The sequence below is a fragment of the Eschrichtius robustus genome, chromosome 12 (assembly GCF_028021215.1).
Source record: "Eschrichtius robustus isolate mEscRob2 chromosome 12, mEscRob2.pri, whole genome shotgun sequence".
In the NCBI taxonomy this organism is placed as follows: Eukaryota; Metazoa; Chordata; class Mammalia; order Artiodactyla; family Eschrichtiidae; genus Eschrichtius; species Eschrichtius robustus.
This window is the reverse complement of record NC_090835.1, coordinates 84541431-84560553: the sequence shown is the minus strand read 5'-3', so window position 1 is coordinate 84560553 and position 19123 is coordinate 84541431. Positions and strand designations below refer to the sequence as shown.

The 19123-nt window shown below is 54.2% G+C and overlaps 3 protein-coding genes across 6 annotated transcripts; 2 read left to right on the top strand and 1 right to left on the bottom strand.

Annotated features, from left to right (window-relative positions):
* The first annotated feature begins 77 nt into the window (after nucleotides 1-77).
* On the top strand, nucleotides 78-10080 carry SKIC2 (SKI2 subunit of superkiller complex). Its single transcript, XM_068558558.1, has 28 exons — nucleotides 78-166; nucleotides 244-347; nucleotides 1187-1296; nucleotides 1396-1513; nucleotides 1605-1719; nucleotides 1824-1898; nucleotides 2195-2248; nucleotides 2351-2541; nucleotides 2709-2837; nucleotides 3056-3201; nucleotides 3557-3703; nucleotides 3835-3919; nucleotides 4101-4207; nucleotides 4544-4690; nucleotides 4765-4861; nucleotides 5046-5258; nucleotides 5339-5449; nucleotides 6560-6790; nucleotides 7146-7283; nucleotides 7434-7571; nucleotides 7713-7817; nucleotides 8159-8306; nucleotides 8402-8528; nucleotides 8648-8858; nucleotides 9009-9119; nucleotides 9196-9414; nucleotides 9593-9733; nucleotides 9829-10080. The coding sequence occupies exons 1-28, from the start codon at nucleotides 145-147 to the stop codon at nucleotides 10027-10029; spliced, it is 3741 nt and encodes a 1246-aa protein (XP_068414659.1). The 5' UTR covers nucleotides 78-144; the 3' UTR covers nucleotides 10030-10080.
* Nucleotides 10081-10134: 54 nt separating this feature from the next.
* DXO (decapping exoribonuclease) lies at nucleotides 10135-12479 on the bottom strand. Of its 3 annotated transcripts, XM_068558563.1 has the most exons (7): nucleotides 12238-12479; nucleotides 11630-12031; nucleotides 11231-11466; nucleotides 10924-11143; nucleotides 10665-10800; nucleotides 10425-10519; nucleotides 10135-10339 (listed from the first exon to the last, which is right to left on the bottom strand). In XM_068558563.1, the coding sequence occupies exons 2-7, from the start codon at nucleotides 11983-11985 to the stop codon at nucleotides 10189-10191; spliced, it is 1194 nt and encodes a 397-aa protein (XP_068414664.1). In that variant the 5' UTR covers nucleotides 11986-12031; nucleotides 12238-12479; the 3' UTR covers nucleotides 10135-10188. The 3 variants fall into 3 exon arrangements, with proteins under 3 accessions (XP_068414664.1, XP_068414666.1, XP_068414665.1); XM_068558565.1 differs by lacking the exon at nucleotides 10425-10519; XM_068558564.1 differs by lacking the exon at nucleotides 12238-12479 and having other exon boundaries at nucleotides 11630-12227.
* A 162-nt stretch (nucleotides 12480-12641) lies between these two features.
* On the top strand, nucleotides 12642-19114 carry STK19 (serine/threonine kinase 19). 2 transcript variants are annotated; one of them, XM_068558567.1, is made up of 7 exons: nucleotides 12642-12867; nucleotides 13026-13162; nucleotides 16739-16834; nucleotides 17126-17265; nucleotides 18115-18212; nucleotides 18324-18471; nucleotides 18675-19114. In XM_068558567.1, the coding sequence occupies exons 1-7, from the start codon at nucleotides 12768-12770 to the stop codon at nucleotides 18718-18720; spliced, it is 765 nt and encodes a 254-aa protein (XP_068414668.1). In that variant the 5' UTR covers nucleotides 12642-12767; the 3' UTR covers nucleotides 18721-19114. The 2 variants fall into 2 exon arrangements, with proteins under 2 accessions (XP_068414668.1, XP_068414667.1); XM_068558566.1 differs by having other exon boundaries at nucleotides 13026-13222.
* Nucleotides 19115-19123: the final 9 nt, after the last annotated feature.

Genomic DNA, 19123 nt, shown 5'->3' with positions numbered 1-19123 from the left:
CCCGGCATCCCACCAGTTTGGGCCCGCCCCTCGGCAGCGCTCATCCCCGCCCCCGGAGGGGTTGTGGCGGAAGTCGCTTCTACTTCCGCCGTTTCGGCTCCTCCCTCCACTTCCGGGCTGCCGGGTAGCTGCCGTGGCTCCAGGATGATGGAGACGGAGCGAATCGGTGAGGGGCAGGGGGTGGAAAGAAGGAGTAGACAGGGAATGACCCTTGACCCCTGACCTGTGACCTTTCCCCCGTAGTGCTACCTCCCCCAGATCCTCTGGACCTGCCCCTTCGGGCAGTAGAGCTGGGATGCACAGGGCGTTGGGAGCTGCTGAATGTGCCTGGGGCTCCAGAGACCACCGTGAGTGACTTTTGACCCTAACCCTCATTGAACTTAAAACCTCCTTCACCCTCCTCACAGTAGGATCTAACTTGACCTGGCTCTCCTGTCTCTGGACGCCTGTCATCCGGGCCTAGACTGGTGCTGGACAGACTCCCAACCCAGTGGACCTGCTGTGGGTCAGAGCCCATGAGAGGACAGAGCTGGAAGCCCTGGGGATACCTTAACTCTGAGAACTGCTCTTTCAAATGTGTCTTTTCTCCTTGGAGTCTTTTTCTCTCTCCAGGGCACTTGTTGGTGGCTGAGATGCTAGCCTTTGAGCACCTGGCTCTTCATCCTTAGGTCTGGGACCCCTTTTCCTAAAACTAGTGATTCTGAAATATCAGTGTGCCTCATGATTAGTAGGGGACCTTTTTCATTTTTTATTTTTTTTATTGGAATATAATTGCTTTACAATGTTGGGTTAGTTTCTGCTGTACCACGAAGTGAATCAGCTATATGTATACATATAACCCCTCCCTCTTGGACCTCTCTCCCATCCCCCCCCCCCATTACGGCCATCTAGGTCATCACAGAGCACCGAACTGAGTGGGGGAGCTTTTTTTAAAATACAAATTCTTAGGTCCATAGGTTCTGAAATCCAAAATCTGTATTATTAACCAGCACCCCAGGTAATTCAGTTGCAGGCCGTTTGTCCTGTAAAGCAGAACCACCTTTGGAAGATAGTCCTTCAGCCTGATTGTCCTAGTCTGTCTGGGACATCTCCCATTTCTGATCTAAGTATGAATCCTATCACCTTCTCTTTGCTGTGTCTTACTCTCTTCTCTTACCTCATGTGTCTCATCTTGCCCTTGTTCCAGCTTCCCCACGGCCTCCCTCCCTGTGCCCCAGATCTGCAGCGAGAAGCAGAGCAGTTGTTTCTGTCATCGCCCGCCTGGCTGCCTCTGCACGGTGTGGAGCACTCAGCCCGGTGAGGGGTCTAGAGGGGCCTGGACTAGGGAGATGGGTCCCTGAAGAAAGCTGGGACAGAGGAGAAAGAAGACCTGAAAATTACTTTCCTTCTGTCCAGAAAATGGCAGAGGAAGATGGATCCTTGGTCTCTCCTGGCCACACTGGGGGCCCCAGTCCCCTCCGACCTACAGGCCCAAAGACACCCAACCACAGGCCAGATACTAGGCTACAAGGAGGTAAGAGGTCACGGGCCACGAGAAGCAGGGTTGGGAAAAGGGGAGTCAGAGGCAAGCTCAGCCTCACTGGCGCTCTGATCTCTTGCGTCAGGTCCTGCTAGAGAACACAAACCTGTCGGCCACTACCTCCTTGTCTCTTCGCCGGCCACCCGGGCCCATCTCCCAGTCCCTGTGGGGGAATCCAACACAGTACCCTTTCTGGCCAGGTGACGCTTGTGGAAATGGGATGGTAGGGAAGGAAGCCCTTAGTCTCCACCCCTCCTGTGTCACTCCCACCCCATGAGTCCCTGTTTGTCCAACCTCTCCCCAGGTGGAATGGATGAGCCCACCATAACAGATCTGAGCACTCGGGAGGAGGCTGAGGAGGAGATAGACTTTGAGAAAGGTGAGATGGTGCCAGGATGGACCCTTGGGAGGTAGGGCTCTGAGTCTGGGCCCTGAGGAAGAGGGGCCCGAGCCTGTCACTGGGTCCTTGCTAGCTCTTCCATTTCTCTGAGCAAATCAGGAAAAGGTACCCCTTCCATAACAACCTTTACTGTCATCTGTTGGAAAATTGTCACAATAAATATCCGCAACTGCAACGTCTATGCTGTGAAGGACGTCCTTTAGGTTCACGTACCGTGTGACTTATACAGCAGTGTGCAAGAGCCCAGATTCTCTCTCTCTGTCCCTGTCCTCCAGGTCTTCTTACTGTTCCACCTGGCTTCAAGAAAGGCGTGGACTTTGCACCAGAGGGTGAGTTTTAGTTTTGAGATGGGGGCGTAGGGGAAGTGGTGCCCTTCTTCTTCAGAGCAGAGGTGGACATGACCAGGTCTCCGTTTTTGCCTTGCTCCTCAGATCACCCAGTTCCAGCTCCTGGCTTGCTCAGCCTCAGCTGTCTGCTGGAGCCCCTGGATTTGGGCGGGGGTGATGAGGATGAGAGTGAGGCAGTGGGACAACCAGGCGGTCCCAGACGGGACACTGTTTCAGCCTCTCCCTGCAGTGCTCCCCTGGCCCGAGCAAGCAGCTTGGAGAACCTAGTGTTGCAGGTTGGTGGTTCTGGGCGGTTGAGGCAGGAAAGAAGGGTCTTGTCACAGACAGGGTGGACTGGCCTGGTTGGGTCCAAGGGGAAGACTGAAGCATCTTTTGGGAGGAGTGGTAACAGAGAGCTTTCTGACTGTATCTTTATTGACCCTACACCCCTTTCCCCTTCCAGGAAGCGTCCACAGCTGTAGCTCCCCCAGAGCCTCCCAAGCCCCCCCCTCAGGAGCAGTGGGCCATTCCCGTGGATGTCACCTCCCCTGTTGATGATTTCTACCGACTCATTCCCCAGCCAGCCTTCCGGGTAGTGTGGCCCAGTCCTCACATGCTCCCCCACCTCCTCCCAGCCCACTTCCTGTCTCCTCTCCCTACCAGAGGCCAGATGCCTTCAGGCCAGCTTGGACCTCAGTCCCAGACTTGCCTCACTCTGGCCTTCTCCCCGCTGCCCTGAATGTCCCATGAGCTGGAGGCAGGAAGACCCCTCTCCCTTCTCCAGCCCCCATCTATTTCTCTCTCCCACAGTGGGCGTTTGAGCCAGATGTGTTTCAGAAACAGGCCATCCTGCACTTGGAACGGCATGACTCGGTCTTTGTCGCGGCTCACACGTCCGCGGGGAAGACGGTTGTGGCTGAATACGCCATTGCCCTTGCCCAGAAACACATGACGCGGTACAGTCCCGTCCCCAGCTTCCCCTTCACCAGCCCTGTTCTCTCCTGCAAACTTTCTAAGTCTCATCTCTTCTCCACCTCCCTACTTCATCCTTTCGATGAGAGTTTTGGGGGAGAAACTGAGGCAGGGGTCCAGAGGGAAATGAGAAAGTGGGGGGAGTTTAGTTAGTTTCGGAAGGGACTGGGGGACAGAATTTTTCCTGGGTAATTCCATGAAGGGGAACATGAGGGAAGTTAGGGTGAAGGGGGGCGCCTGAGCTCTGTGGCATGCTTCTGGGAAGGCTCAGGGTGGGAGAGGAGGTGCTGACCACGAGTCAGTGTGGAGGGACCGGCTAACTTCATGCTCTTCTCCCAGCACCATCTATACTTCGCCCATCAAGGCTCTGAGCAACCAGAAGTTCCGGGACTTCCGAAACACATTTGGGGATGTGGGACTTCTCACCGGGGACGTGCAGCTGCACCCAGAGGCCTCTTGCCTCATTATGACAACAGAGATCCTTCGGTGAGAGACGGGCACTCAACACGGGTGGATTTTTGGTCAGGAAGGTGAGGCTGCTCTGGAGAGCATGCTGGCTGAGTTGAGGGTAGAGACAGGAGCCACTGGGAAGTCAGCCTCGGGTCTCTTTTTTCCAGCTCCATGCTGTACAGTGGCTCGGATGTCATCCGAGACCTGGAGTGGGTCATCTTTGATGAGGTTCACTACATCAACGATGCTGAGGTGAGGGGACGGGGTCCCCAGGTCCTGGCAGTCCTCTCCCGTGGGGCTGGTTCAGCAGCTCCTCTATTCCACACACCCCGCGAACCTCACTGCCTCCTTTGCCCCGACACGGAACCCTGTGCCGCTTCCCAGGGGCAGAAGGGCAGCCCCCTCTGAGCTTGTCTGCCCTCCCTGTGCGCAGCGCGGGGTCGTGTGGGAGGAGGTGCTTATCATGCTCCCTGACCACGTCTCCATCATCCTACTGAGTGCTACTGTCCCCAACGCCCTTGAATTTGCTGACTGGATTGGGTGAGACGTGTGTCCTGGGGTGCTTGGGTGAAGGGGGCTGTAGCATTCCTCAGTCGGGGCGGGGGGCGTAGACTATCACAGCAGGGCGAGTGGTCAGGCCTTGGGGGTGGGGATGAGAAGGGGGTGCGGCCGGGGAACATGTCCAGCTTGGGAGGCTGGGGGATCCCACCTGGGTCCAGATCACTTTGCAAGTTGAGAGACAGGATGACGGAGACAGCCTTCCAGTCCGGCTCCCAGAAGAGACTGGGTGAAGCCAGAGTGGCGGAAGATGGTGGGCATGTGGGTTCCTTCCCGCACTCCCACCCCGATCTTCTCTGTCTTCTCCTCCTCACTCAGGCGGCTGAAGCGTCGCCAGATCTATGTGATCAGCACTGTTGCTCGCCCAGTCCCCCTGGAGCATTATCTCTTCACGGGGAACAGCTCCAAGACCCAGGGGGAGCTCTTCCTGTTGCTGGACTCCCGAGGCACCTTCCACACAAAGGGGTAAGCCTGAGTCGGGAAGAGGCAGGGCCGGGCCCAGCTGGGTGTGACTGATCGCTGCCCCTCCCCTGCCCCAGGTACTATGCGGCTGTGGAGGCCAAGAAGGAGCGGATGAGCAAACACGCCCAGACCTTTGGGGCCAAGCAGCCCACGCATCAGGGGGGGCCTGCACAGGTGAGAGCTGGCAGGCTTTGTACCTGCCACCACCTGTTTCTCCCGTGTCCTTGCTTCCCTCATCCCCCAGGTGTTTGGAGTTGAGCTTTGAGCACTGCCCGCTTTGACTCGGCTTCAGCGCCCGCCACTTCGGCCCCCACTGGTTCAGGGACTCAGTCTCCACTCCCTTCTCCCCACTTCCCAGGACCGTGGTGTGTACCTGTCCCTCCTGGCCTCCCTCCGCACCCGTGCGCAGCTGCCCGTGGTGGTGTTCACCTTCTCCCGTGGCCGCTGTGATGAGCAGGCCTCGGGCCTCACCTCCCTTGACCTCACCACGAGTTCAGAGAAGAGTGAGATTCACCTCTTCCTGCAGCGCTGCCTCGCTCGCCTCCGGGGCTCTGACCGCCAGCTGCCCCAGGTATGGAGGGGGGACTCAGACTGGTGGCGACTGGGTGTTCCATGACCCCATCCCTGATCTCGGGCCTCGGCCCCCAACAGGTTCTGCACATGTCCGAACTCCTGCACCGCGGCCTGGGTGTGCACCACAGCGGCATCCTGCCCATCCTCAAGGAGATCGTGGAGATGCTTTTCAGCCGTGGCCTGGTCAAGGTGCATATGCTGGTGGGAGAGGGACTCCCCAAGGCATTCGTTGCCCACTTAGGGGAGGGGCAAGCTTTTAGGCAGGACAGTGCAGTGGTTAAGAACTTGGGCTCTGGATCCAGGCTGCCTGGGTGTGAATCCCAGCTCCACCACTTACTCACTGTGTGACCCTGGGCAAATTACTTAAACCTCCCTGAACTGTAGATTTCACATTTTAAGACGGAGGTGTATGAGGTATGAACACACAGTATTCAGAAGAGAAACCCAAAAAGCTAGCAAACTTATGAAGGTCATTAGTCATCAGAAGAATGCAAATTGAAATACTCGCAAGATAGGACTTTACAGTTATCAGACTGGTAAAATATAGGAAAGTGGCTAATGCCAAGTGTTGCCCAAGACGTAGGAGACTGCAGGATTACAGGAACCCTTGTACAGGTGTGGCCAGTCTGAAGTGCATCCTGGCACTCTGGAGGCAAAAATAAGTATATACATACTCTTTATCCCTAAATTCCACTCCTGAGTGTAAATCACAATGAAATTCTCACCCTGGTCATTGAGGGAACACGCCTGCTCTTCCTTTGTTGGCTGTAGTCTTGTGGCAGGGTGTTGGTGGTACCCCTTCGCTGGGAGAGCCGGTAGGTAGATGTACAACACGCACCCCACAAAGTGTTCTGCAGCAGTTGGAAGCAGTGGATTAGATATAACCACAGGAACATGGATGGATGTTGAAAACACTACATGGAAGAAAAGAAGAAAACAGAAGGAGACATGTAATCGCCTTTACGGCAAATTGTAAATTATACATAAAACAAGACACATTTTATAAAACACGTTCATGCAGAAACGTACGCGTTAAATACAGCGGGATGATTGATAGTGGGGGGATGGGAGTGGGATATAGGGGTAAAAGGGAAGGAATAGGTAGCTAAATAAATACAACAAAGAAAACGATAGTACATACTGTAGATTTGCTTTGAGAGTTAAATGCGGTCCTGTGAGTTAACCGTCTGGGACTGTGCCCGGTGCCTTCTTAGCCTTGGCTACAAAGTGAGGTGGGCTTGGCCAGGGCTGGGCCACAGCTGCGTGTAGCCCCTTTGCTGATCCTCTCCCCCGTCCCAGGTCTTGTTTGCCACAGAGACCTTCGCCATGGGTGTAAATATGCCAGCCCGGACAGTGGTGTTTGACTCCACGCGTAAGCACGATGGCTCCACCTTCCGGGACCTGCTCCCTGGGGAGTATGTGCAGATGGCAGGCCGGGCGGGCCGGAGGGGCCTGGACCCCACAGGCACTGTCATCCTGCTCTGCAAGGGCCGTGTGCCCGAGATGGCGGACCTGCACCGCATGATGATGGTGAGCCGGGGCAGCGCGAGGCCAGCTGTGGGCACCTGCTAGATTCTGCCGACCCTCTTCCCTTCTCCCCTCTTTCTACTTTCCTTTTGCCTGGGAGAAGCCAAGGTAGGAGTGAGCAAATCCAAGGATGAGATTGGATCTCCTCTTCTCTAGTCTTTTTCCACTGTGAATATGGAGCTAGGTGGGACCTTGGAGAGTCTATTTACTTAGTGTCGCTCCCTTGTTCTGCAGAGGTGAGCGAGCAGTTTAGGGCCCCGTGGTTGCGGAGCTGGGACTAGAGCTGCTGAGCAGCGAGAGCAGAGCAGCCGAGCAGCGGGTCTCCCCTCGCCTCACTGGCTTCTGTGGCCCGGCCCAGGGGAAGCCGTCCCAGCTGCAGTCCCAGTTCCGCCTCACGTACACCATGATCCTCAACCTGCTGCGGGTGGATGCCCTCAGGGTGGAGGACATGATGAAGAGGAGCTTCTCTGAGTTTCCATCCCGCAAGGACAGCAAGGTGAGGAGGTGGGCGTGACCAGGCTGCTGCGAAGGATGTGGACAAGGGAAGCCAGGCCTGGATGAGATGGGCATCCAGAGGCCGGTGGGTGAAAGTGGAGGGTTCTGGGCCTGGAGACTCTTGCTGCACACCCACACTGGCTTCTCCCAGGCCCATGAACAGACTCTGGCTGAACTGACCAAGCGGCTGGGGGCCTTGGAGGAGCCTGATGTAACTGGCCAACTCGTTGACCTGCCTGAGTATTACAGCTGCGGGGAGGAACTGACAGAGACCCGGAGCCTGATCCAGGTAAGTGCGTGTGAGTGTTGGGGGCAGGGGTGGCAGACAGGGAGGAAGAGACTGTGACACTTTGGGTACTCCTGAACTTAGTCCTAGTGTCTCTGTGACACTTCCTCCCTTATCCCCTCTCTTCACGTCCCTGCCCTTCAGCGACGCATCATGGAGTCTGTGAATGGGCTGAAATCTCTCTCAGTGGGAAGGGTGGTGATTGTGAAGAATCAGAAGCATCACAACGCACTGGGTGTGATCCTTCAGGTGAGGGCAATGGGAATTTGAAGCCCAGAGGCAGGGAGGGAGGGGCGAGCCCTATCTCCATCTTCCCCACTTGGCGAGGGGCCGGTTGTATTCACCAGTGCTCTCATTTTTCCCTCGAGTCCTCCTTTCCATCCCATCCCCACCACTTCCTGCTCACCTCCTTGTCCTTCCCCCAAGCTCTGCCCCCAGAGTCTGCTCCGACCGCTTGACTTGGTTACCAGTCCATACTGGTGGGCTCTGCATGGCTGCACCACAATCCCTGCCTGAGGTTGGTGATCTGGTCTCTACCTTTGATGTCCACTCCTCACACTGCCCTGTCCCGGCCTCCCCGCCTCCCCTAGGTCTCCTCGAGCTCCACCAGCAGAGTATTCACGACTCTGGTCTTGTGTGATAAGCCCATGTCTGAGGACCCGAAGGAGAGGGGGCCAGCCTCCCGTGATGTGCCCTACCCAGATGACCTCGTGGGATTCAAGCTGTTCCTGCCTGAAGGTGAGAGTGGGACAGACGGCCGAGTTCCTGACAGCAGCACCGTTGGGACGCCTGGGCCCACGGCAAATTCTGACCCTGCTCTCCCCTTTTCACAGGGCCCTGTGACCACACTGTGGCCAAGCTCCAGCCAGGAGATGTGGCTGCCATCACCACCAAGGTGCTCCGGCTGAATGGGGAGAAGATCTTGGAGGACTTCAGCAAGAGGCAGCAACCAAAATTCAAGTCAGAGATGCTGGGGAGGGACCATGTGATGGGGGGTGGGGAGGTGTGGTTGGGCAGGCTCCCGCAGCCTGAGGAAGAGAAGCCTCTGCCCCAGGTCCCAAGACCTGCTCCTTTCTCAGGAAGGAGCCTCCCTCTGCGGCCGCGACAACTGCTGTCCAGGAACTACTACGTCTGGCTCAGGCCCACCCAGCAGGACCCCCTACCCTTGACCCTGTCAATGACCTGCAGCTCAAGGATGTGTCGGTGGTAGAGGCGGGGCTCTGGGTCCGGAAGCTGGAGGAGCTGATCCGGGGGGCTCAGTGTGTACACAGTCCCCGTTTCCCTGCCCAGGTAGGTCCCTGGATGCTGGCTTCCAAGCTGGGAGGGGGACTTTTCCTCTCGTCCCCTGTAGACTGGCCACCCCCATCGCAGCCCTTGTCCTCAGTGCACCCCTGCTGAGGGCGAGGAGGCTAACACGCTCCTGCCGGTGGTTCCCTGTAGTGCCTGAAGCTGCGGGAGCGGATGCAGATACAGAAAGAGATGGAGCGGCTGCGCTTCCTGCTGTCGGATCAGTCGCTGCTGCTGCTCCCTGAGTACCACCAGCGAGTAGAGGTGGGAGGGCACAGATGGGGCTGGGGGGCTAGTGAGGAGGAGGTCTGCAGGCTCCCAACACCCACCATCCTTCCAGGTGCTCCGAACCCTGGGGTACGTAGATGAAGCGGGCACCGTGAAGCTGGCAGGGCGGGTGGCTTGTGCCATGAGCAGCCATGAGCTGCTCCTCACTGAACTCATGTTTGACAACGCGCTGAGCGCCCTTCGGCCCGAGGAGATCGCGGCCCTGCTCTCCGGCCTGGTCTGCCAGAGCTCCGGGGACCCTAGTGATCAGCTCCCAAGCACCCTCAAACAGGTAGGGGACGCCCACCCCCGTCCCACCCTCGGCCGTGGCACTCCCAGTCCCCATGTATTCCCCACGTGCCCCATCCAGCCCTGTAAGTGCCCCTAAGAGCTGGAATTGTTTCTTCCTTGATCTGGGTCTCCTTCCTGGAGTAGGAAGGCAGGGCTTAACCTCTCCTCCCCATCTGCAGGGGGTGGAACGTGTCCGGGCCGTGGCCAAGCGGATCGGTGAGGTGCAGATGGCCTGTGGCTTGAACCAGACAGTGGAGGAATTTGTGGGAGAGCTGAATTTTGGCCTGGTCGAGGTTGTGTACGAGTGGGCCCGGGGCATGGTGAGTAGCTGGGGTTTGGGGCTTTGCGGACAGCTGACTGGGGAGAGGCTGCCCAGGCCCTACCATATTCAGTCCCCACCCTACTTCCCCCACAGCCCTTCTCTGAGTTGGCAGGGCTGTCGGGGACCCCCGAGGGCCTGGTGGTCCGCTGCATCCAACGCCTGGCCGAGATGTGTCGCTCGCTTCGGGGGGCGGCCCGCCTGGTGGGCGAGCCTGTGCTAGGTGCCAAGATGGAGACGGCAGCCACCCTGCTACGGAGGGACATCGTCTTTGCGGCCAGCCTCTACACCCAGTGAATGACCCCTGTGTAATAACGTAACAATAAAACAGCAAACCACCTGTGTGAACCTGAGGTGTTGGGCAGGGATGACTCAGCTCAAAAGACAGCAGGGAGAACCACCTAGAAATATGCCTTTATCTGTGCACACAGAAACAGGACCAGACCCTGCGAAGCATCAGTCCTTGGGGGAGGGTGTCTTGGGGGGTGACAGGAGGTCCTGGGTCATGGCTTCCACGTACCACGTAGGCAGGAAGGCATGGGGTGCATCTCGATGTTCAGACACTGTGACCGGGCTGCCAGGCTCCCAGGAGAAGAGGTAGACGAGCCTGCGGGGCAGATGGAGTCCCGAGCTGAGGGCTGGAGGCCGAGCTTCTGGGACCCAGAGGGGAGGGGCAGAGCTGAATGCCTCACCTGGGGTCATCCTGGACAACTGTGTTCTGGGCAAAGCTAAGGAAGGCAGCACAGAAGTTCATGCACACGGAGGGATTCCAGCCATCACGGTCATTCTGGAGAAAGCCCAGGAGGAGGCGGAAGACTGGCAGTGAGGGCGAGGGTGGGAGAAGGGGAAGGGGGACTACAGGTCCCTGGACACTGGACCTGTGGTCTTGGCACAGGGGGATACAGGTGGGAGCTGTGACACCATTGCCTTACCCTGACGTATTCAAACATCTCCATGGTACGAAAGGTCTTGAGGGAACAGACAAAACCCTCTGGGTTACGGAAGCCAGCAACAACGTTTGGGACCCCTGGAAGGAACGACTGAGCCCACCATTTCAGGAGCTTCCGTCTGTCAGGAAAGGTGAGGGGTCAGTGGGACCCCTCCACCACCCTCCAGCCTCCTCCTCTTCCCCCAAGTCCCTTTCCCAGCTGTCAATCCTAGGCTCTCAACCTGCCCACCCCCATCCTGAACCTGTAGAAGCTCTTCCGTTGGCCAGGGCTGTGCATCTCCTTGGAGGTCTTGAGCTCCACATAGCAGCTGGGGGGCTGTGCGGTTGGGGCCTGGGGGTCTATGCAGTCTACCTCCCCGGAGAAGAGCAGAGGATGGTTTCCCAGGCGGCTGCGTAGCACAGAGCAGAAGGCCACGTTGGTGTTGACCTCCCCAGAGGGATCTGTGGAGCCTCCAGGTTTGTCTAAACAAGGGGAGAAAGAGCAGCAGGGCTGGGGTCTCAATCTCTAGGGAAGGGGGAGTGGGCCACAGAGCTGGGGGCAATTCTCACCTGCACACATGTACTGCTCGAACTTGTACCCCATGTACATAAGCTCCTGGAGGAGGGGTGGCCGGGTAAGCCTCTGATCCCGAGCAGCCGGCGTCTCTACCTCACTCAAGTACAGTGTCCCCTGGAACCGGGAGGCCGCCAGCTGCCAGCCTTCCTGCCGCTCATATGGTGTCGTCAGCAATTTTGTCAGGTGCCCCCGCCACGTCACTATGGCCCCTGCCAGCCAGCCTGGACCCCTGAGAGGGAGGAGTTAAGGGCTGAAGGTCTGACACAAGCACTAGCGCACACGGCTCCCCCAAAGAATAGCACAAGGGCTGACCCCACTCCCGCTTTGGCTCTCCTAATTTTAGAGGGTAGGTGTAGGTCTCTAGAGCTACTTGTGTGCTATGCTTTGCTCACCCCTCTAGCCGGCCTCGGTGCTCCAGGACCCAGCATAGCAGGTGGTCCAGCCTCTCTTGGACCTCTTCATCCCGGGGCCGGTATCGATCAGGGTATCCGTCTCTGAGGTCAAAGTTGGGGCTTTGACCATTAGTGGGAGGTGGGCAGTAGTACCGCAAGGCTCGAGCATCTCCATGGTACTGGCGTTGTGCATCCAGGGAAAAGCAGCCCAGTTCAGAAGGGCGCCGGTAGAAAGGAAATGGTCCAGCGTAGAGGGCAGGGTTTGTGGGCAGTGAGGGTGCTAGGAGGGGTAGCTTGTTCCAAGGCTCAGCTACCTCTATCTTTCCGGCTCCTCTCTTGGTCCCTCTGGACTCCATGAGGTCCTGAGAGACGACGGGGAAGTTCCCTTTTTGAAGAGAAGGGCTGGAGAAGACAGACTTCTCGTCAGGACTAAGCGAGCCTCCTGATGGCCAGGCTCTGGCTTTGAATCATGCAGGCCCCATGTCCTCAAACAGAACCATGGCCAGGTGCACATCACACCTTTTCCCTTGACCTATTACCCCCACCCCCAGTTCCTCCAAACGCAGTGAGCTTAGGAAGGATGTTTCTCAGATCGAGGATCTGGTTACCTCAAATCCCGCCAAACTCGACTTCCACCTGCACAGAGCTATGACGTCATGGCAGGTACGTCACATGTCGAAGAGGGACGCAAAGGTAGTCCGCCCCCCGACCCCCCGCTCTCGATGACGCAATCACTCAGCGACAGTGGCGGCCTAGCCCTTCTGGGGGTTGGGGGTCCTGTGCGCTTCACACCAGGAGGGAGATCACAGCGTGGCCACCGGCGCCCCTCCGCACCTCCCAGGCCTCCCCGGACGTGAGGCTCTCAGAGGAAGCCAATCAGCAGCGGACGTGGGGCCTCAGCCAATGAGGGTGGCGCTGGTATCTGCATTGGCACCGCCCCTCCCAGCAAGGGCCAAAGGGATGACAAGTTAACGCCCCTTTCGTAACCACGTCGGCCTACTAAGACCGGGCTGACTGGTCTCTAAGGAGGGACGCCCGGGGAGCCCGTGCGTCACTGCTCTGCGCCGGATGACTATTTTCGTGTTCTCTTCCTTCAATATCTATCTACCTCTTCCCCGCATCCATAGGATCCCGGGATATGAGCCGGAAGAGGCATCGCTTGGTCCCGGAGGCCTTCGGACAGAAGCGGCGGCGGGAAGGAGGGGATGTAGAGGCAGATCCTTTGCGGGGAGAGTCAGGTAACTATGGCAACCCCGGGGCGAGGCTAAAGACCCCCAGCTGGGAGCGGGCTTCGCCTCTGGTAACCCTGTATGTTGGGACAACAGCGCCCCCAGAGTCGTACCCCCGCTTCTCCCCGCCCCCGTTCACGTCTCAGTGACCCGGCCTCTCCTCCCAGGGTCTGCGCGCGCGGCAGTTGCGGAGCTAGTGCAGCTGTTCCCGCGAGTCCTGTTTGAGGATGCGCTACCGCCCATTGCGCTGAGGAGCCAGGTGTACAGCCTAGTGCCCGACCGGACGGTGGCTGACCGGCAGCTGGTGAGGGGCGTCAGAGCGACCGACCGAAGGCGCTTCCGTGCCTTGCGGGCCACTTACGAGGTTCTCCCCATCACTCACTCGGTCCAACAGCTATTCTGCCATTCAGCAAGCGCTGGGTCTTTCTGGGCCAGGCATTGTGCCAGGCACTGCGGTGCCAAGGAGAATGCTACAGAGAGCATGCCAAATCATGAAGGTGGAAGAGCGAAGCTTTTGGGGAAACTGAGTCACCGGGCGTGGTTCGAGGCTACAGCGCTGGGAATGCAGGCAGACGTCAGATTAGGACAGGCCTTGTACATCAGTATTTCTATCTTCCATTGAAGGCGGTGAGCTGGTAGAGAATGTTCAACAGGAGAGAGAACGGTGTTTTGCATGGATTGGAAGCAGTGAGATGAGGTAGGGAGATCAATTAGGAAGATATTGCAGCTGAGAACAGGTGAAGGCCTAAATTAGGGCAGTGTATAGGGAGGGAGAGGATGGGTGAGGAATGTGGAGAGTGGGAAGAGGGAGGGATCCAGAATAACTTTCGGATTTTCTGGATGACTGAGTAGTTGGTGGAGTGAATAGAGTAGGAGAACATTGAATTGTTGGGGGCAGATGATGTGTTTGATTTTGCACAAGTTGAGTTGGAGGTGCTTGTGTGGCATCCAAAGGCAACTGTGCAGTAGACAGCTGGGTGAGGGTTTGGAGAATTCTGGGCCACTGATACAGAACTGGAAGTCATCGAGATGTGAGTAGTTGTTCAGTCTGTGGATGTGGGTGAGATTTGGTAGGAAGAGGGAGGAGAGGAGCGGTTTTTAACCTTTTCACAAACTTTAGAAGATAATGAAAGCTATGGCTCTCTCTCCAGAAAAATACATATATGCCATATATATATATGGTATATGTACAGTTTGGGGGGGCAGGGGGTTGTTTCACAGATCATCTGAGGCCAAAGGTTAAGGACCCCAGGTTTGCAGTGACGGATAATAGAGCCAAATTCCCAATGCTGGGAGATACCAGCATTTAAGGCAGTGTTTCTCAAAGTATGTCCTGAGTTCTACATGTACCAAATTACCTGGACTGCTTATTCAAAACTACGGGTTCCTGGGACTCTCTCAGTGCGAATGAATTAAGATTTCTTGAGGCAGGACCTTGGAATCTACATTTTAAAGCTACTGCCCCAAGTGATTCTTAATGTGCCTTAAAATTTGTGGTTCAGTGGCAGTGTTAGAACCTGCGATTCAAGGCGGTGGTCTGTGATGAGGTCAAGTAAAATAATATCCAGTGGGATTTAGCAATTGGCAACCTGTCAGGAAGAAAGAAGAGAAGAAAAGGAAGATGGAGACTAGCTCCAGTCTCTTAAGGAAGCAAGTCAGAACCACTCCTTATAGAGTATTTGTTGTTTTTAACCTATTGGTGTTAGCTTAAATTTTAGAGAAGCTTTAAAATTGTACAAAAGAAAATATAAACACACACAATTTAAAGAATGTTTATAAAGCAAATACCCACTTAACCATCACCCAAGTCAGACTGTACAACACAGCCAACAACCCGCATATATCGTTCTCTGATCAAAATGTCTTAAGTCCCTGGGAGGTGACATACTTGACTGGTATGATAATCATTCCCTTAGTTTTCCTTATACCATCTATATGTTTATCCATAAACAATATAGCTTAGTTACCTACTTTTGAACTTGATATAAACAAAATCATACCATATGTATTTATTTACATCTTGTTTCATTAGATGAATATTTTTGAGATTCATCCAAGTTGTTACATGTAGCTATAGTTAATTCATTTTCATAGATTTCCATTTTATGAATATATCCCATTTTGTCCACTCTAGTGGAAGAAATTGTATTTTTTAAGAATTTGTCAATTTCATCTAAATTTTCAAATTTATTGGCATAAAGTTTGTAATCTCATTTTATTGTCTGTAGAATCTTGAGTGATGATCCTTTTTCATTCTTTCTATTGGTTATCTGCTTTTTCTAGGTTCCCCTTTCCCCCTTTTTTCTTGGTCAGTCTCACTAGGGTTTATCAATTTTAATAGTCTTTCAAAGAATTATCATGTAGCTTTGTTGCTCTCTCTTGCATGTATGTTTTCCATTTCATTTATGTTTCCCCTCTACTGTTGGGTTTATTTTACGTTTTTTCCCCATTAATTTTTATCCTCTATTCTTTTCTAATAGATGCATGTCAGGCTGTAGTTTCCCCCTAAGTACTGAAATATATCTATATCGTCTGTCAAGTTTTGGTATATGTTTTCATTATCATTCATTTCAAAATATCTTCTAATTTCCTTTGTGACTTTTTTCTTTGACTTACTGGGTTGATTAGAAATGTATGTCTTACTTCCTAAACATTTTCTAATTACCTTGCTGTTAATGATTTCTGGCATAAATGATATTATGGCCAGAGAACGTACACAATATGATTTCAGTCATTTGAAGCTTATTGAGACATGCTTTGTGCTATATGGTCAGTTTTGCTACATATTCTACGTATTTGAAAAGAATATGCATTATTCAGTTACTAATTTCTTTGTAACTAAAGTTATTGAAATCTTTCATTTCCTCACTGATTACTATTTTGTCTGTTCTGTGAGTTTATACGAGTTGGATTAATGTACTTTTGTGATTGTGGTTTTGTTATTGGCTCTTCAAATATTTCCCATACCTTATTATCTCTTTTCTTTTAATTTTTTAAAGTTTTGTTTATTTATTTATTTATTTTAGGCTGCGTTGGGTCTTCGTTGCTGTGTGCGGGCTTTCTCTAGTTGCTGCGAGCGGGGGCTACTCTTCATTGTGGGCTTCTCATTGCGGTGGCTTCTCTTGTTGTGGAGCACGGGCTCTAGGCGCGCGGGCTTCAGTAGTTGTGGCTCGAGGGCTCTAGAGCGCAGGCTCAATAGTTGTGGTGCATGGGCTTAGTTGCTCCGCGGCATGTGGGATCTTCCCGGACCAGGGCTCGAACCCGTGTCCCCTGCATTGGCAGGCGGATTCTTAACCACCGTGCCACCAGGGAAGTCCCCTAATTACTTCTGTGAGATCTTGTTTTCACTTAGATATTCTATTAGTCTGGTAATTCCTTATTATCTTGTGAGCTCTTTAATGTTTAAACAATTTTTAAATAATATTTTATGCAGCATTTTACTTAATTTTCAGTGGGTGAGTTAGTCTTGCTATATTCCTGGAAACACAAGTCCTGGTTTATTTTTATTTGTTTTAAACATTTTATCCCATATCCCTCTCCACCTTCTCCACCCAAAATCTAGACTGTTAATCCTTGAGGGCAGGGCCCATGTCTTAATCACTATTTTAGCTTAGTGTCTGCTTATGATTGGTCTTAGAAAATATGTATTGATTGTTTAACAGATAACTGATATGGTGGGTGGGTGAAAGACTAATTGGAAGAGACTATTTGGTGATCCACTTGATTCTCTCCCCATAATTTTTCCTTTACTTAGAGAAAAAACTCCCCAATACTTGCAAACAAAATCTCCCTGCACAGAAGTGTCCAGAGTATGCTATAGCATCTGCTAGAGCATCTTACCCTGACACCCTTCTTTTCATTGTCATCTCTGTGGAGACAGAAGGCGCTTCAAGAGCAGGGGGAGATCAGAATCATCCAACTAGGCTTCGACTTGGACGCCCAAGGAATCATCTTCACTGAGGACTATAGGACCAGAGTGCGTATGACTGTGTGTGTGTCATGGGGGCCAGGGGAGGGGGTGCAGGGAAATTAGGGAATGGAAGTAAAAAGAAGAGAGACAAGTCCCCCACCTCACATCTCACAGAGAGGGCACAGGTCTCTGGTAAGTATTGGTGTGAGGGAGAGGAAGAAGAGGAAGAGGAAAAGCATGAGAGGTAGAAGGACCTGAGCAGAAGGAAAAACATAGGAAGAGAAATGTTGTCCTGGGGATAGAGGTCAGTGGGGGGTGAAGGTGGGACCAGACCTTGTGTCTCATTTCTGGTTCCAGGTCCTCAAGGCTTGTGATGGCCGCCCATACGCTGGCGCAGTGCAGAAGTTTCTGGCTTCAGTACTTCCAGCCTGTAGTGACCTTAGCTTCCAGCAGGACCAAATGACACAGACCTTTGGCTTCAGGGACCCAGAAATCACGTGAGACCTGCGGGACCAACAGAATCAGGCATCTGGCCCCTCCCTACCTCCCTCCAGTCCCATCCAGCCTTGTCCTCTTTCTTTTGGTGAACCTGTTAAAAACGCTGACTCTTCTTTCTAATAAAATGACCTAAATTTGTGCTCCGCCCCCAAGAGAAGAGGCCTATCCCATCTGGGGCCTTGGAAAGAGCCCTGGGCTAAAATTTAAGAGATCTGGGTGGCTAATCAAACAGAGAGAGAGGCCTGGCAGGAGCCATATATGCCTGATGGGAATCACGCTGAGACCAAGGGAATAGAGAATGGTAGGAGCTGTGATGGCCCAAAAGCATTCACGTTCAAAGGAACAACAACCGGGCAAGGGCTAAATAAAAATATCGTTTCAGGCGGCTGGGTCTGGCTCCAGCTCCCTACTTTGTAACCCATGGTATACATGAAAGCATTTTATAAACTTTTTGTCGGTGAGATGTGGGAAGAGCTATGGTGAGGTGTGCGTAGGTAGTGGCAGGAGCTTGGGAGAAAGGCCTCTGTGTCTCCCCTGGTGGTGGGACTGAGAGAGGGTCAGGGCACGTGGTCAAGGAGGGCTTCGGAGAGAAGGAGCTGTTTTAGTGAACACGTAATAATAACAGGAAAAGAAAGAGTCGGGGGAGGGCAGTCAGGTAGGAGAACAGAGCAAGCAAGGGCACGGGGCACTGAGCAGCGTGGTGTGAGCAGAGAACCGCTCCAGGCTGGGCTTCCGTCATCCAGTCCCTTTGCCTGGGTGCCCAGGCCTCTGGAGACTCAGTGTCCACACATTAGTGGGCGGGAGGAGAGAGGGTTCTCAGAGCCAATGCCTCATCTCCCCCTTCTTAGGCAGCTGGTGAATGCCGGCGTCCTCACTGTCCGAGATGCTGGAAGTTGGTGGCTAGCCGTGCCTGGAGCTGGGAGATTCATCAAATATTTTGTTAAAGGTATCCTGTCTGCAGCTCAGGCCCGCAGCCCCTCGAGAACACATTTTGGTGACTCCTCAGGCCTCCAGGCCTTACTCACCTTTCCCCTCTCCCGTGCCACCACTCCTCCAGGGCGCCAGGCTGTACTCGGCATGGTCCGGAAGGCCAAGTACCGGGAGCTACTCCTTTCAGAGCTCCTGGGCCGGCGGGCACCTGCCGCGGCGCGACTCGGCCTCGCTTACCATGTGCATGACCTCATTGGGGCCCAGCTGGTGGACTGGTGAGTCTTGCCCCCCAACCTCTGGCAGATGACAGCGCAATGACCCAAGGTTGGATTTTCTTCCCGCTCGTGCTTCATTCACTAGCAAAGCCCAGCTCCTCTCTCGTTCTCCAGAACCCGGGAACATCCTCGGCCAGATTCTGAGTTCTCCTCAGACCTTAGGCCTAGGTATCTGGCTCCAGCCTTGTCTTTCTCTCGCACAGTGTCTCCACCACTTCTGGAACCCTCCTCCGCCTGCCAGAGACATGAGGATTCTGCTCGTTGTTGCACAGCTCCCCAGAGTGGGGAGCAAGGGGCCCAGGAGTGCTGGCCGCCCTGGCTGAGACAGGGTCACCTTGGGAAGGCTTGGGAGCCAAGATGAGTGTTGGGCTCGCGTCTGTGCAGAGGGTCAGGTGTGACTGCTGCTGTTTACCTGGGCTCTGACCCAGTGTGGGGTTTGGGCAATGCTTCTCTGCCCTTTCATGGAAGTGGAGCCAGAAATGGTGCCAAGGCCATGGCTGCTGCCTTTCATGCAGCAAGGTGCTGCCACTATCCTGTCTTGGGATAGGAAGGAGGGGTTTCTGGTGAGGCTGCCGAAGGAGGACAGGGTTCTTTTCCCTACATGTTGGGTTGAAACTGCCAAATAAAGTACTTCTGCCTGTGATATTTTCTG